The following is a 15,542-nucleotide window of genomic DNA, read 5'->3' on the forward strand; positions in this document are numbered from 1 at the left end:
ATGTATTTCCAAAATTAATTTACATAGAACATACAAATGCTTACCGCTTATCTAAAAATATTAATGCAGTGTAAACAAATTGTTTGTGCAACTTTTAGAAAAACTTCATGCCATTCTAAAAAAAATGCTCGGGTCATTTAATATAAATCACACGTTTTAAAAAAATTCATTAAATTTTCAGAAAAATATTCATGAAAATGTAGAAGATCGGTCGTGTAGTTTCTAAAATAAATGGTCGATCCATTCAAAAAATTATTCATGACTTCTGAAAAATGTTCACTTGTTTTAAAATATGTTTGATAACATTTAAAAAATATCAGGAAATGTAACTATGTGTTCATGAAATTTTAGGAAAAAAATCATAACATGTGAAAATGTATGTGTCATTATAAAAATGTTCTAGCACTTAAAATAATGTTTGCATGTTTTTAAAAAACGTTGATGATGTTTCTGGAAAATGTTCAAACATGTATTTAAAAATGCTCACTACGTTATAAAAAAGTTCTGTGTGTATTTTACAAATACTAAATGTGCATTAATAAAACATTTAACGTGTTTCAAAAAAATGCTTAAACCTGTATACTAAAACATGATTTTTTGTGAAATTATGTAAAATATTCAAAGTTTTTGAAAATGTCAATATGTATTTGCAAATTGAATAAGAAACAAAAACCAATAGAAAATAAAGAAAAAGATAGATAAAACAGGAAAGAAAGAAGCTTTTAAAACGTCCATTGAAGCTTTTCAAAACCGCTCCCAGAAAACAATAGGAAATCACGTTACTGAGCCAGCGCAGATTCAGTCACGACGAAAAACCTGAAGGCGGGATGGTGCTCTATCTCGCAGTAGGCGAGATATAGCACTGACGCTGGTTAGAAAGTGTGGATCTAGTGGGCAGCACATGAGAGAGAGTGATTAGTTTTTTCTTTGAGGGAAATGAGAGAGAGAGGCAAAGGATGGATCCTAAGCCCGAAAGCCGAAAAGCTGACAAAAAGCCCACCCACTCTCGCAGAGCGGACACCACCGGCGTCCGCGTGCCCCGTCCGTGCGCGCACGCCATTCGCGTCGCGCTAGTGCGGCCGCGGCTTTCTCCCTTTCTTCCCTTTTTTTCCCACAAAAGCCTAAGCCACTTTTCACATGCCATGACATGTGGGTCCCGCGCTCGATGTGGCCCGGCCGCTCAGCGGTGGAAGACGGCGACGGAAAAGTTGCACCAAAACCCCTCGCTCCACGGCGCACTCACTCATCAAGACGAGAGTGAGGGGAGAAGAGGAATGTGTGCGAGGACGACGACGACGACGACGGCACGCTCCAGGGTCTCTCCCTCCTCCGCTCCGTAGCGTAGTCCCCGGCTCTCCGCTCGCGCCCGCGCGCGGATCCGCCGCCGCCATGGATTTCCTCTGCCCCGGCGATCCCACGGTACGGCTCCTAAACCCCTCGCGCGCGCCGGATTCCCCCTTTATCGAATGCGCGCTTTGTTGATCAGGACGCGGCGGTGGTTTCTGCAGGTCTGGGACGGGAGGCGTTTCGCCCCGTGCTTCGCGGATTTATATCCTTTTTCCTTGTTCTCCGTTTCGCGCGGTGACGATCGGAAATCGTTTTTGGCTTTGCCGTTCCTTAATTTTCCTCTGCATCGCACGGTGCTGGGGCTCGGGGGGAATGTGGTCGCCGCGGTCGCCGTCCTGGCGCTCTTCATCGCCAAGAGGAACGAGTCCAGAGCCGAGGTACTGGTCCGATTGGGTTCAGAACTGATTAAATGCTCTGGTAGCTTAGTTCGTATCAAAGTAAATATATTTTAATCGACACTTATAGTGGATACATGGTTGATGGCACCAACCTATATTACTTACTGGTGAGGCATCGCAGCACCGAGCAAAACTGCATACAAGTTCAGTTCTGTTTGCTTGCAATTGGGCCTCTGGAGTTTGAGGATGTATTGGTGGGACCTGTCATTCTCAAGGTGTTATTGTCTGTTTGCCCATTATAGGACAGTCGGATGCTGACAGCTATTTCTTATAGGCAGAGCATTTATGTACTTATAGTCTTATACTAATCCAGAGTGTTGTGTTTACTTTCTATTAAACAATAGGTTGAAACAGGGGTTCAGTTAATAATATGCTGAAGGATGAATTGCTATGCAACTTCCATGTATTTCAGAACTCACTGAAGGTCTTTGTTGCCGGTTGGTTTTCTACCAATTGGAGTACTGAACCCAAAGATTCTAGCTAATGATCTGTTTGATGTTTCTAGTGAAGAACAAATATGTCCTGTTTGAATAAGTGGAGAACTGAGAGCTGCTTAAATATTGCAGAAGTTTAATCATCCAATATTTCCTGTTTGCAACGATAGTTAATTAGACTGCAATTAGCAGTGTTATTTAATTTTATACACTGTTATTACTTTTTGCCATGTTCTTTTAACGATTATATAATTTCGCCTGCTGCTTCAGAACGCCAGGAGACGTTTACCAGAGAAGTTGTTTGTGTTCGGCATACCTAGCTTTGCAGCCTGCCTTTCTCTTCTTGGACTAATTGTGCTTGTAAAGAAGAAAATTGAAGGGATAGATGTCCCAAACCACGAATCATTCTTCAGGTGCTCCCAGTTTCTTGCATGGGTAAGAGGTTCATTACAATAACGATCTGCATGCTCTTCCTTTCCAGCCGGCCATTATCAAAACTAGTCTGTCCTTTGAATAGGTAGCTGTTCTTATCTCTGCCAATGGCCCTTGGTCCGAAATACTATGCAACCCAATCATATGCATCTGCTGGATGTTGAAGATTCTTCTAGAGATACCTCATTTGCAATATACGCTTACAGAAATGAAGGTTCCATTTTACACACAATCTGCCGTCTTTTTTTCCCTTTGAGTGATGCTTCTTTGTTATGGATACGAGTTATGACACTCCTCTGTACGATTTTCTGCTGTATTAAGATAACCTATAACTTCTCTGTCCATTCAACTGTTTCTTTAGCTGGCATGCTACTGCAAGTTGAATATAAATTGACATGAAATGGCAGCTACACAAATAGAAGCATCTAGTTTATGCTCTGTTTTTGGTATTCATTACAGGCAATGGCATATGTTACGGAGATCGTCTCATTCTCTACATCAATTACATTTGGACTTTTTCTTATTGTCATAACTGCAGTACGCAAATTATGCAACAAAAGGTAACTGGTTTGTAAATCACCTACATCACATTATTGTTTTTATTAATGCATTAAATCAGTTTTTATCTTTTAGGAATTAGGAGTTATACTTGGAGCAAGCATGTTGCTTATCATGAAATGCAACCTAAGTCATTGGTATATCATGTATAAATAACTTATGCTTAGTCATTCTAATTAGTACACTCTTGTGCTTTATTTTAAATCTTACCATGCTCTATTTTATGTGTGTCGTTGCTAAATGAGGCAAAGTCAAACTACAACTGTAATTTGTTTTGGATCCATGTAGGCTGCATCCTCTATTTAACTTTAACCTAGGCACGCTAAGACAAGTTGTTTTGCCAAGCACAGCAACCTAGCTACTCTGTTGAATAACCAATCCTGTGTTGTTATTCATCATTATAAATAATACTGAGCTGTGTTCCTCACAATTCATGTAAAGCTGTGTGCTGTGTTGTTCTCTTTCAGAGAAGTTAACTGTATCGAAGCTCCCCTCATTCCGAACAATGAAAATTCTGAGGCTGAAAATGCAAACTTGGTATGAAGTTTTTGTAATCCCTTTTTGAGTTCTTGTTGTACATTCAGGATGTGTGCAGTTTCTTATGTTATAAATGCATAATTTTGCTAAACTCGTCAAGTTAATGTTAACTTTTCTTGCCATAAAAATATATGGCATCTTTGTTTCGAGGGCAAGTGATTTGTGCGATAAAAATGGCATCCTGTACTGGGTGCAGGTGTCAACCCCAAACAGCTGAACATTCCAAGTGACAATTGCAAACATGGCAGGTTATGCCAACCTATAATCAACACCTGCAAACATGTTCCTCCAAAACCATGCCAATATGTTAACGTAAACCTTTTGTGTATGAAAAAAATGTTCCTGCTACTTGATTATTTGTAATTTGGACACTGGTATTTCACTTCTATTAAACAAATTACATAGTTCAAGTTCTGAGTTTCTCTATGCTTTATGTCCTGTCCTCTCAGGTAAATAAGCAGCACAATGTTTGGGAACTGTTGACTTTTAAGTCTGTTAATCCGATGATGGACATTGGTATCAGAAGACAACTTGACTTCACAGATCTACTTGAATTACCCGCTGAGCTCAGAACTGTTTCCTGTTATGACAAACTTTTGTCTTCCTGGACCGCTGAACATCAAAAATACCATGCTGATTCTTCTCTACTTAGAGCTATGTTTTACGCTTATGGATGGTCCTACTTACGTTTGGGCATACTAAAGGTACCTTTTTAAAATTATTATAGATCATCTGAGTAAATTTATGTCGTATATATGAATTAGTTGTTCGGGCTTGTAATTTTATTAAAGAGGGCGATGGATTTATGACACAGAAGTGCATGATCTCTTTCTGCATCCCCCTTCTATAGCCATGTTGCATACATGACCATATTAACCAAGTTACAAAAAAAGGATTATCATATTGCTATTGAGAACTCCATGTACTAAATGCTGGGATGAATTTTATTAATTTGATACGTGTCCTGTGACAGACAGCTTTGTGATTAATATATTGCTAGCACTTCACAAAAAGGAGGTTGATATACTTGGCTAATAATTTTTATCTTGTTCAATGAATGCTGGCAAAATTATTGCTTAGAATGAACCCTACATTCAAAGATTGTTTTGTTTTCTAATACATTATCATAATTTCCGTTCGTGCAGGTGGTAAATGACAGTATCAGTTTTGTAAGCCCACTGCTACTCAACAAGTTCATAAAGCTTATTCAAGAAGGTGTTGTTTCCTAAAAATCTACACGGCTTTCCACTAAAAATTTCTAAGGATAATAACTGCCATGTTCCTCTGGAAATTGCACTATAAAGAGTGTTTCATTAGTTTGCTTCACATGGATGGCTCAGGAAAACCAAAGACAATCAGCAAATATTCTCACAAGCTTTTAGAAGTAGTTCTTAGGATTCTGCTGGTAGTTCTTGTAGAAGCACTGCATAATATGTTGGGATTCATCAATAAATAAACTACAAGATGTATTGAACAACAGGGTATCTGAATAATGTTTCTTATCAAAGTAGCATCCATTATACTGGTTTATTTGTGCTTTTTAGCCATGTAAATAAACCAAGCTACATATTCTGGTATTTATCAACATTTCTTTCGTCAGGTTCCGTTGGCATGGATGGATATATTATTGCCATTTCCCTAGGATTGACTTCGATTATCAAGTAAATCTTCTCACCACAAATTAATTGTGCGTTTTTGTGTGATTTGGAAGTCTAGCTAGACACATTATTCTTAACTCAGTCTTAGATACTGATGAGCTACAAGTGAATTTTGCAGCCAAAATAGTCACAATTTATGAAAATGATTTTTTTATTTCGATACTTCACCTTGAGTGTTGGTTCCATTTTAGGTTTTTTCTTTAAATTTGAAAGTGTAGATATTGTTTTTAACCGAGTCGTAGACACTGATGAGTTATAGGTGAAATTGTGGTAACATAGTCACAGTTTATGAAGGTGAAAAATTTATTTTTGATACTTCAACAAGAGTGACGAATCTTTCTTTTAACAGAAAGTGACGAGTCCATTTATGTATTGAATTTATTTGAGATCCACAGTATGCCTTCAATTTCATTTTGAACGAAATAAACTTTCAGTTTAAAAGTTGCAAACTTCGTAAGCCTTTTAATCACTGACGGACAGGTTATATGATAGGCATTGTGGTCTTCTCATGTTATCTTCTGAAGAGTGCTGCATCATGCCGTACACTTGTACTGGTGTCACATGTTCATTTTACTGTTGCTTTAGCTAAATTGGTTTCGTCCTGAATGGAGTAAGTATGATAATAAAGATGACTTCACCAGTTATAATTTCTGACCTCTTGTGGTATTACGAGTGTGGTTTTTACTTGTCGTAATGACCATACTAAATAGTGAAACGAGATAAATGCTGAACAATTATTTTCAGATGATTAACCACTTGTGCATCTTTTCAAATCTCATTAGTAATTAACTTTATTCAATTTCTGTTTCACTGTTTGCTAGGTCATTTTTAGATACCCAGTACTCCTTTCGTCTTGCAAAGCTCAAGTTGATGTTGCGATCAAGCATGATGGGAATAGTTTACCGGAAGGTATGCCTACTGCAGTTCTGTTAAAAAGAAAAAATCTAAGCAAAAAATATTGCAGTCTGCTTGCATTGTACAATAATAATTAATTAAAACTGGTCATGAGGACATATTACTAAGATGTTCGTATGCATCTTGGCTACTATTCACTTCCCAAGAACGATAGGAATCATCATCTAGGACACTAGGTCACCATTTCCTGACATTCAGTATGGATCCAATGAGTAGTTTGTATGATAGCTCATGTTTTGTTTAGACCAATCTTGTGAGATTGTACAATAGTTGTAGCATATCTTCTGTTGCTGGCTGCTGCTGTAGAATGTTTTTTTGTTCTTAAAAATCAACAAGGAATTTTGTAACAACTTCCAGTAGACTTGAAGCATCATTCAAACATTACTTGACTTACCTTTGTCCCTTTTCAATTTGTATGTGCCTTAAAAAAACAGTGTCTATGCCTCAGTCTATCTGAGCGTTCTAGGTTTTCTGAAGGAGAGATTCAGACCTTCATGTCTGTTGACGTTGACCGCACAGTAAACATATGTAACAATCTTCACGATGCTTGGAGGTATTTCATTCTCTACTGATTCTTGGCTATTACGGACTTAAATTGTATGCTTTTGCCGCCTTAATTAATTGCAGAATTGCACACTTTGGTGTTTGGTTAGCTTCCCATTGCAGATTGGACTTGCTCTTTACCTACTGTATACACAAGTCAATTATGCATTTCTATCTGGACTTGCAATAACAACCATACTGATACCAGGTATTGCTATTTTTCTAATTGTTTAATGTGAACTAGGTTTCCGTATATCTCGAGAGACTTGCCAGGTCATAAATCCCATTTTTTCATGTTACTTGTAGATCATTCTTCAGCCTCTCACTTCATCAATGTCTCCGTTTATCTGGGGCATTGACAGATACATCCTCCTATGCTAGCGCTAACACATAAAAATGTGCATCTTAAAGCAACCATGATTCCATAAATATTGCATCACGTCATGCTAGGCCTTTCTTAATCATTACTTCAAGATTTATGTTAAAATTGTGTCATCAAAATACTGCCATATTTTACAGTGAACAAATGGATTTCTACAAGGATTGCTACTGCCACACAAAAAATGATGAAGCAAAAAGATGAGAGGTGAGATAAGCAATTCCTCTCTTACTATCATGGAACAAAGAAACTATTGTCTTAATTGAATAATAGGAATGGAAAAAAAGTTTGAATAATTGTGCAAAAATGTCTGTTGCTATTTTTCTGTGGACAGGATAAGTTGTGCAGGAGAACTCTTAGCACACATTAGAACAGTGAAGATGTACAGCTGGGACAAACTATTCACTCAACGCTTGAATAAAAGAAGAGAACTAGAAGTGAAGCATCTTGCGGTGTGCAGTTGCTTGTTAGCAATTTTAAAATTTCTATCAAGTTGCATTTTTGGCACTAGAACTCACAGGTGCTTCTTTTCCTGACAGACTCGAAAATATCTGGATGCATGGTGTGTCTATTTCTGGGCAACCACGCCAACATTGTTCTCCCTTTTCACCTTTTCCATATTTGCAATAATGGGCCACTCACTGGATGCCGCCACGGTAAAGCAATATCTTGAATTATATGTTTGAAACATGCCCTCGGGCCTCGGGGTGTGACAAACACTCCATACATGGATTCCTTCTTACAGGTCTTCACTTGTGTCGCACTCTTCAACACATTAATATCTCCCTTAAACTCATTGCCATGGGTTATTAATGGGATGATTGATGTAAGTTAAATGATCTCCATCTGCTATTGTAATGCCAGATGCATCTCTACCACTGTAACCTTATCTGTATTCTCTGGTATTGCAGTCTGTTATCTCTAGCAGAAGACTGCACAACTATTTGTCTACTCCAGAGCATTGCTCTTCCAAGTTGACTATCTCAAGTGACATTGTAAAGGATGACTTCAACAGAAATACTGAAACAATCTATGATCCCACAGCTGTTATGATCAGGAACCTATGTTGTTCTTGGTCTAGTACCTCCACTGTTGAGCCCCAAATAATTCTCAGAGACATATCTCTACAGCTACAGAAAGGCCTCTTCATTGCAATCGTAGGCGAGGTGATTTTTAAAATTGTATAATTATCCTACTACTTTCTTTGAATTTTGTTCTTTTAATTGGTGAAAGAATACCTTGGGGATACTGTATTACTGGCTGAAAATCATATTTGAATTTGCAATACTATTACCAGTGAAACCTTCTTAAATGTTCATTGCCACACTTTTTTTCTTTTCTCCAGCTTCATCGATTCTCTGACACTTCTATAATGCAAATTTGCGTTTGATTTGGATACTGATAGCTGGATAGGAACTTTCACAAGGCTTTCTATTAAGCACCTTAATTTGCCAAGAGGAGTAAAAATAACTACTCTTGTAGAGTGTTGTGGCTATTGCAGTTTTTTTTTGTTAACTGGAAAAATAATAATATTATGTTCATTTTCAGGTTGGTTCAGGCAAGTCATCTTTGCTGAACTCAATTATTGGAGAAATGTCTGTCATCAGTGGTTCTATTAACTCATGCGGTTCAATTGCATATGTACCACAGGTTGTACTTTATGATTTAGAGATGGCTTAAGATTCGCAGTTGAACTGCATAAAACTTAAATTTTTCATCGGTTTTTGTAGGTACCTTGGATATTATCTGGGTCTTTACGGGATAACATTTTGCTTGGAAAAGGATTTGACACAAGGAGGTAGATTATTAAAATGTTAGCTTTACCAATAAGAATCACTTGTTCTGCTTTATTATTATTATTTTTAAAGCTGAATTACCTGGTGTTTATTGTGTCTTATTTTAACTATTATTCTGCGTTGGAGCATTTATGCAGATATGAAGAAGTAATACAAGCATGTACCCTTGATGTTGACATCTCAACAATGATTGGGGGAGATATGTCACACATTGGAGAGAAAGGTCTCAACTTATCGGGTGGACAGAGAGCCCGTCTAGCATTGGCAAGGTCATATTAAAAACATTGTGTAGTTGAGACTGGAAAGTCCAAAGTTTTTGTACTAACAACGTGATCTTAAACTTGCAGGGCATTGTATCATGACTCTGATGTATACTTGTTCGATGATATACTTAGTGCAGTTGACTCACAGGTTGCTTCATGGATCCTCGAAAAAGCCATTATGGGACCACAAATGAAGCGAAAAACACGATTATTAAGCACCCACAATCTCCAGGTAATGATTTTCTGATCTCACCAAAACAGATTGTAGCATGTTGTTTCTAAATGCATGAAACGAGCATTTAATTTGATAGCAAGAAAATGAAGATAGCTTCCGCTAAAACAACAACAATGTTTCCTTTTCTCTTCAGGCTATTTATGCTGCAGATATGATTGTGGTCATGGCTAATGGATTTGTCAAGTGGTTTGGGACATTGGACAGTTTCTTGGCAACTCCATATTCAAAAATATCTAATCCAGATAGTTCATCTGCTGTCTCAGCAACAAGTTCAGAAAAAAATAAAGGACCAAGCACCTTTGAATTCAACACTAAAGATTTGCTTGACAATGGTTCAGTGGTTGATCAGGAGGAACAAAGAGATCAGACTGAAGCAGAGGGCAGGAAAGAAGGCATGGTTGAGATAATTGTGTACAAGTGAGTACTTTCGCAATATTGTTGATTTACTGCATTGAATAGTGGAAGCTTCTTAAACTTCCTACTACAGCTAATCCGAAATGATTATTTCTACAGAAAATATGCAACACTTGCAGGGTGGTCAATGGTATTTCTGATATTTGTGAGTGCATTCTTAATGCAAGCATCTCGTAATGGCAATGATCTTTGGTTGACTTATTGGGTGGATAGCAGCTCAGGCACCAATAACACAAGATTTTATCTGGTAAGAGTGCTCTCTATCTAAGTCTACTGAATTTGAACAGTTATTATCATAAACATGTTATCTATATCTGGTCACTCAGAACAGAAGCAGTGTGTGAAATAAATAAGATCTGATGTGCATATATGCTGATTCAAGATTTTGATCTCTGTAGACTATCCTTGCTGGGTTTGGCATAATCAACTCCCTTTTCACATTGGGAAGGGCATTTTCTTTTGCATATGGCGGTCTGTGTGCAGCAATTCAGATACATGCCGATCTTCTTGGCAGTCTAATCGGTGCCCCGGTTTATTTTTTCGACCAAAATCCCAGTGGCCGAATACTGAATAGGTTAGTATGTCAGGAATCTTCAGCAAACTCTGCAATACAGAAACACCCTTGATGAACTTTATGAACTTCCAGATTATCGTCAGACCTATACACTGTTGATGATTCTCTTCCATTTATCCTCAATATATTTGTGGCCAACTTCTTCGGCTTACTTGGCACCCTTGTTGTTTTGTGTTATTCACAGGTAAATATGCAATAGTTTTACTATAATTCTAATGTGGGACAACATTATATTCAAATAAACCAATTCAATTAGCTTGTAACTCATGAACGTTCCCACGCAGGTTACGTTTGTACTCATCTTAGTCCCTCTCTGGCTTATCTACAGCAAAGTGCAGGTACTGTTATCCATTTCCTTAGTTTGTGCTTTTCTTCACTAAGGCTTTGGTCCTTCACATTCTTCCAATTTTTTAAAATTCATTATTCGAACATTCTCAATGCATGTTATTTAGTGATAAACTGATATATAACATGCATTGAGAATGTTCGAATAATGTTATGTAGTGATAAACTGATTGACACTTACCCCACAAAAAAAACTGATTGGCACTTATGGTATCAACTATAAAGTTCTACTGCATAACATGCGTTTCAGGAGAGCCTTCCACAAAACTGAAAACAGACTGTAAGGAGCTCATGTGTAGTGCAGAACTCATCTTGTTAGCCTAAATACATTTAGTGTGGAATCTGATTCGTTCGCACTGTACATATGCTCTACTTTTGGAGAAACAAATTAACATTCTGTGCAGTTCTATTACAGGTCGACATCACGTGAAGTAAGACGGCTTGACAGTGTTGCTCGTTCACCTATCTATTCATCTTTTACAGAGACACTTGATGGTTCATCAACGATAAGAGCATTCCAAAAGGAGGTATGTGAATTACATCGAGACTATTGAAAATTATATGAAGGATACCAGAGCCTTTACCTTCATTTGAACCTAGCTGTTAGAACTTTAAAGCTCGAGTGACTTGTGTTAATGTGATTTGTTCAAGACACTGACGGTAAAATACACAGGTTTTTTTCTTAGAGAGGTTCATCCAACAACTGACACTATACCAGAAAACATCCTACTCTGAGCTTACTGCTAGTCTGTGGCTCTCATTAAGACTCCAGGTATAATTCTTTGTCAAGGGATAGTAACTTCATCTTCTGTTATGAAACCATGAATCTTTCTCTATTAGTTAGGCCTATTGCGTAGTCAATGTATTAACCAGCAGATCACTTCAGTTGTTGGCAGGGTTGATCATTTTGTTCATCGCCGTGATTTCCGTTGTTGGCTTCCATAGTAACTCTCCTGTTAAGTTTGGTACACCTGGACTGGTAAGTATGACAGGGAAGAAATTACCAACTCCAGGCTCATTTTTTTACATTTCTGTTCCTGTTGAAAATATTGGTATGTTTGACTATATAGAATTTAAGATAGAAAAAATACACTGCAGGTTGGCCTGGCGTTATCATATGCAGCACCTGTTGTATCACTGTTGAATAGCTTCTTAACCACTTTTACAGAGACAGAAAAGGAAATGATCTCTGTTGAGAGGGTTGTTGAGGTAAAAAGCCAAGAAATATTCTGCCTGTTACTGACAAGCATATTTTCCTCTAATAATTCAATAATGCTTGCAGTATGTTGGTATACCTCAAGAAGAACTCCAGGGATCAGAATCTCCTGATAGAAGTTGGCCAACAGAAGGGAAGATTGAGTTTGAGCATGTAACTCTAAGGTACAAAGCGGATCTACCACCGGCTTTGAATGAAATCTCATTCCATATTGAATCTGGCATGCAGGTATGGTAACTGTTTGCACATTCTTATTGAGTCATTCAGAAAACTACCATTAAACTGCCCTGGTTTGTTAGGTTGGAATAATAGGAAGGACCGGAGCAGGAAAATCCAGTATACTGAATGCACTTTTCCGTTTAACTCCAATCTGCAATGGTCGCATCTTAGTAGATGGTTTTGATGTGGCCAAAGTTGCTGTCCGAGATCTTCGTGGACATTTTGCAGTAGTACCCCAGAGTCCGTTTTTGTTTGATGGTTCTTTGAGGTAAACTATTAGTTGCTCTTATTTCTGGCTTCTACAATTTTGTGGGCATTGGTTGGACATTTATTTAGAGAACTAAACAGAGAAACCCATGTCCAGCATTCTAATTTTGAGTTGACAAACAGGGAAAACCTAGACCCTTTCGGTATAACAACAGATATCAGGATATGGGAAGCTCTTGAAAAATGCCATATGAAGGCAGAGATAGAATCGATAGGAGGACTTGATATCCATGTTAAAGAAAGTGGTGGATCCTTTTCAGTAGGCCAGCGACAACTCCTATGTCTCGCCCGTGCTATCCTAAAATCATCAAAGGTATCTATACTATGTTGGTCTTTTCAAACATTCTGCAAGTTTCATCAGCAGCAAAAGCCTATGATGTTAAGTTGCGTGCCGCGTAGTTGCTCAAAGAAGTTAAACTTGCTTATGATTCTACAGGTACTTTGCCTTGATGAGTGCACAGCCAATGTTGACAATCAGACAGCATTCCTGTTACAGAATACTATTTCTGCTGAATGCAAGGGCATGACGGTCCTCACAATAGCCCATCGCATTTCAACTGTGATGAAGATGGACAATATTCTAGTTCTTGATCAAGGCAAACTGGTAAGTCATGCCATTATGCTTTTGTAACCTCTTAGTGATGATATATACCTGAAGAGTCAAAATCTGGATGCAACAAAATGCTTCACAGAAATGAACAAACGGCAACGTGAATCAGATGCCCTTCATTGGACATCTGCAGCAGCGTGGTTATATGTTCAAATCATTAGAAATGCCCTTCGCTCACCTTGTTAGAATAGTATCTAACTCCATTTCCTCCAAATTTAGGTTGAAGAAGGAAACCCAGAGGTTCTTATGAATGACAACAGATCAAGGTTCTCACGATTTGCGAAGGCATCTGTGTGATCCTAGGAAAATCATGTGCCACTCTGTGTTGTGCTACTAGATGAAACACTAGGGCTTAGTTGTATCTCTCACTTTGATCAATGATACCTTGTTCAGTTCACATGCACATCTAAGAGCTTATAGGAAGCCTGATCCTCTAGCTCATGAATCAATTTGTCGGAACTCAAGGTTTTCTGAAATGGATCTAGGATGGAATTTGTTATATCAAAGTATTATCATCACAGCAAAGTTGAAATGAACCCAGATGAAATACTCATAAACCAACAACCACAGCTGAATCAGGCAAGTAAGCGGTAACTGCAATCCACGGTACCAGCAAATCTGGATCCAATTTCAGGTACTATATATAACCCGTCCAAAATGTACATATACAGGGGGCAGGAACAGGGCTGGTTCATTCCACTAACCTAATCCCATAGAAAGACCACACGGCGGGGGAGGGGAGGAGTGCTGCTCAGGCGACGTAGATGTAGTCGTCGTCGCGGCGGCGGACGCGGTCGGGGTCGACGGAGCAGATGACGTAGGCGGCGTAGAGGACGCCGGGGAGGTAGCCGAGGATGGTGAGCAGCACGCTGATCCAGAACTCCATCTGCCGCAGAAACGAGGAGGAGAGACATGGTGATTAGCCGGCCAAGAAAGGGATGGGGTTGAGGAGGGGAATGGCGAGGTAAAATTGGTGGCGTACGGAGCAGCAGCCGTGGCGGAGGCAGACGCCGAGGGGCGGGAGGAGGATGGCGCACAGGATCTCCAGGCACCGGCAGCAGCACGAGCACAGCCCCATCGCGCTCGCTCGCTCGCTGCGGTCGCCGGCTGGGTTGCTTGCGGTCGCCGGACTCGGAGGCGGGGGTGGAACTGCGGGAGGGAAGGGGAGCTGGACCAACGATGCGTGCGGGTCTCTGCTTTTCTGTGCGGGTGCTCTGTTTTTCTGTGGGGGAGATCGCGACTCGGTTGGGGTGGGGGACACGGAGACGCGGGCCTCGCGACTTGTGCGGGTTGGGTTGGCTGGGAGTTCTGCCACACGCACGACAGCGCTGTTGGTCCCGTTTTACAGGTCAGCTCGGGTTTATCACGCGCTCACGTGTCCTGCCAAATTGCGTATTGAGAGCGACAAAATCTAAAATTCTACGACTCCCATTCTTTGAATATAAGCATCAACCAACATTCCAGTTCCGATGGCCATCCAAAACTGAAGTTGAAAAACCAGTTACGCACCATCAGAGCATCTCCGGTCGTCGTCCTCATAGCCACCTCGTTTGTCCAGTCGAATTGTATGAACACCATCCGAAAAAATTCTCACTAAAGCCACCCATTTATCTGAACTGCCCTGATCTCCTCAAACTCATCCCAAATGTTGGCCGGATATTGGATTATGTGAGCATGTTCGGACATGTCAGCCATGTCGGCTTGTCCTGACCCATCCGCACAAACCCGAGTTCTCACTCTCATTCCCATCTCCTTCTCCCCCCTCTTCGGTCATGTTCGGATTCAGATCAGGGTCCAAGTCCAATGGGTGGATTTGGAGCTTCTCGGGGCGATGCTCAAGTTGGGGTAAAAACGACAGGCCGAAGCTATCCAAATCTTTTTCACTATTATCCAATGTGGGATACAACAAGTTTCATGTGTTTTTCTTATCCGACGTGGCATCACTAAGATATCATCATTGTACATGCCCTAAGACATCATAGAGTTTACATCAACTTTTCCTAAACTATACTTTCTTAAGATTCTCTCTGTTGCCTTCTTGATTTGTAGGTCTATAAAAACTGAGTAAATTGTTCAAAACCACCACATTCGTGGCTATAGTACTTCAAAACTACCGTTTTTACCAAAAATCACAAAAGACCACCACTTCTACGTCAAGTGAATAACAAAATGCACTAAACAAGGTTCGAGCCGCGAATAACAGAAAAACTGACATCCGGGGCCCACCTGTCGGAGCCACGTGGCAAGGGCAAACAGTCGCAGCCAGACGGTTGTTACCGCTCCTGTAACTTAAAAAAAATCAAGTCCCCATTAGTTTCTTTTAAAAAGCAACCAAGTCCTCTTTGTGTAATGACGATGATGGTGGCCGGCCATGGCAAGGCCGACCGTGGTGGTGGCCGGCC

The 15,542-nt window shown here is 39.7% G+C and overlaps 2 protein-coding genes across 4 annotated transcripts; one reads left to right on the forward strand and one right to left on the reverse strand.

The window, feature by feature from the left end:
- Positions 1–1,175: 1,175 nt before the first annotated feature.
- LOC123168024 (ABC transporter C family member 13) lies at positions 1,176–13,646 on the forward strand. 3 transcript variants are annotated; one of them, XM_044585885.1, is made up of 36 exons: positions 1,178–1,419; positions 1,509–1,549; positions 1,640–1,724; positions 2,450–2,614; positions 2,697–2,825; positions 3,071–3,171; positions 3,637–3,706; positions 4,156–4,410; positions 4,852–4,921; positions 5,307–5,367; positions 6,186–6,273; positions 6,714–6,832; positions 6,933–7,030; positions 7,342–7,408; positions 7,536–7,653; positions 7,741–7,857; positions 7,947–8,027; positions 8,113–8,367; positions 8,750–8,851; positions 8,932–8,999; positions 9,135–9,266; positions 9,345–9,492; positions 9,629–9,912; positions 10,009–10,156; positions 10,308–10,483; positions 10,556–10,667; positions 10,768–10,821; positions 11,233–11,355; positions 11,502–11,600; positions 11,715–11,807; positions 11,927–12,037; positions 12,111–12,272; positions 12,344–12,531; positions 12,654–12,843; positions 12,967–13,134; positions 13,360–13,646. In XM_044585885.1, exons 1-36 carry the CDS (start codon positions 1,390–1,392, stop codon positions 13,435–13,437), a joined length of 4,386 nt encoding a protein of 1,461 aa, XP_044441820.1. In that variant the 5' UTR covers positions 1,178–1,389; the 3' UTR covers positions 13,438–13,646. The 3 variants fall into 3 exon arrangements, with proteins under 3 accessions (XP_044441819.1, XP_044441820.1, XP_044441821.1); XM_044585884.1 differs by having other exon boundaries at positions 1,176–1,419; positions 1,509–1,724; XM_044585886.1 differs by lacking the exon at positions 2,697–2,825 and having other exon boundaries at positions 1,509–1,724.
- A 20-nt stretch (positions 13,647–13,666) lies between these two features.
- On the reverse strand, positions 13,667–14,427 carry LOC543081 (hydrophobic protein OSR8). Its single transcript, XM_044585888.1, has 2 exons — positions 14,123–14,427; positions 13,667–14,026 (listed from the first exon to the last, which is right to left on the reverse strand). The coding sequence occupies exons 1-2, from the start codon at positions 14,216–14,218 to the stop codon at positions 13,892–13,894; spliced, it is 231 nt and encodes a 76-aa protein (XP_044441823.1). The 5' UTR covers positions 14,219–14,427; the 3' UTR covers positions 13,667–13,891.
- Between the last annotated feature and the right edge of the window lie 1,115 nt (positions 14,428–15,542).

Source organism: Triticum aestivum, chromosome 7D (genome assembly GCF_018294505.1).
Source record: "Triticum aestivum cultivar Chinese Spring chromosome 7D, IWGSC CS RefSeq v2.1, whole genome shotgun sequence".
NCBI classification, from domain to species: Eukaryota; Viridiplantae; Streptophyta; class Magnoliopsida; order Poales; family Poaceae; genus Triticum; species Triticum aestivum.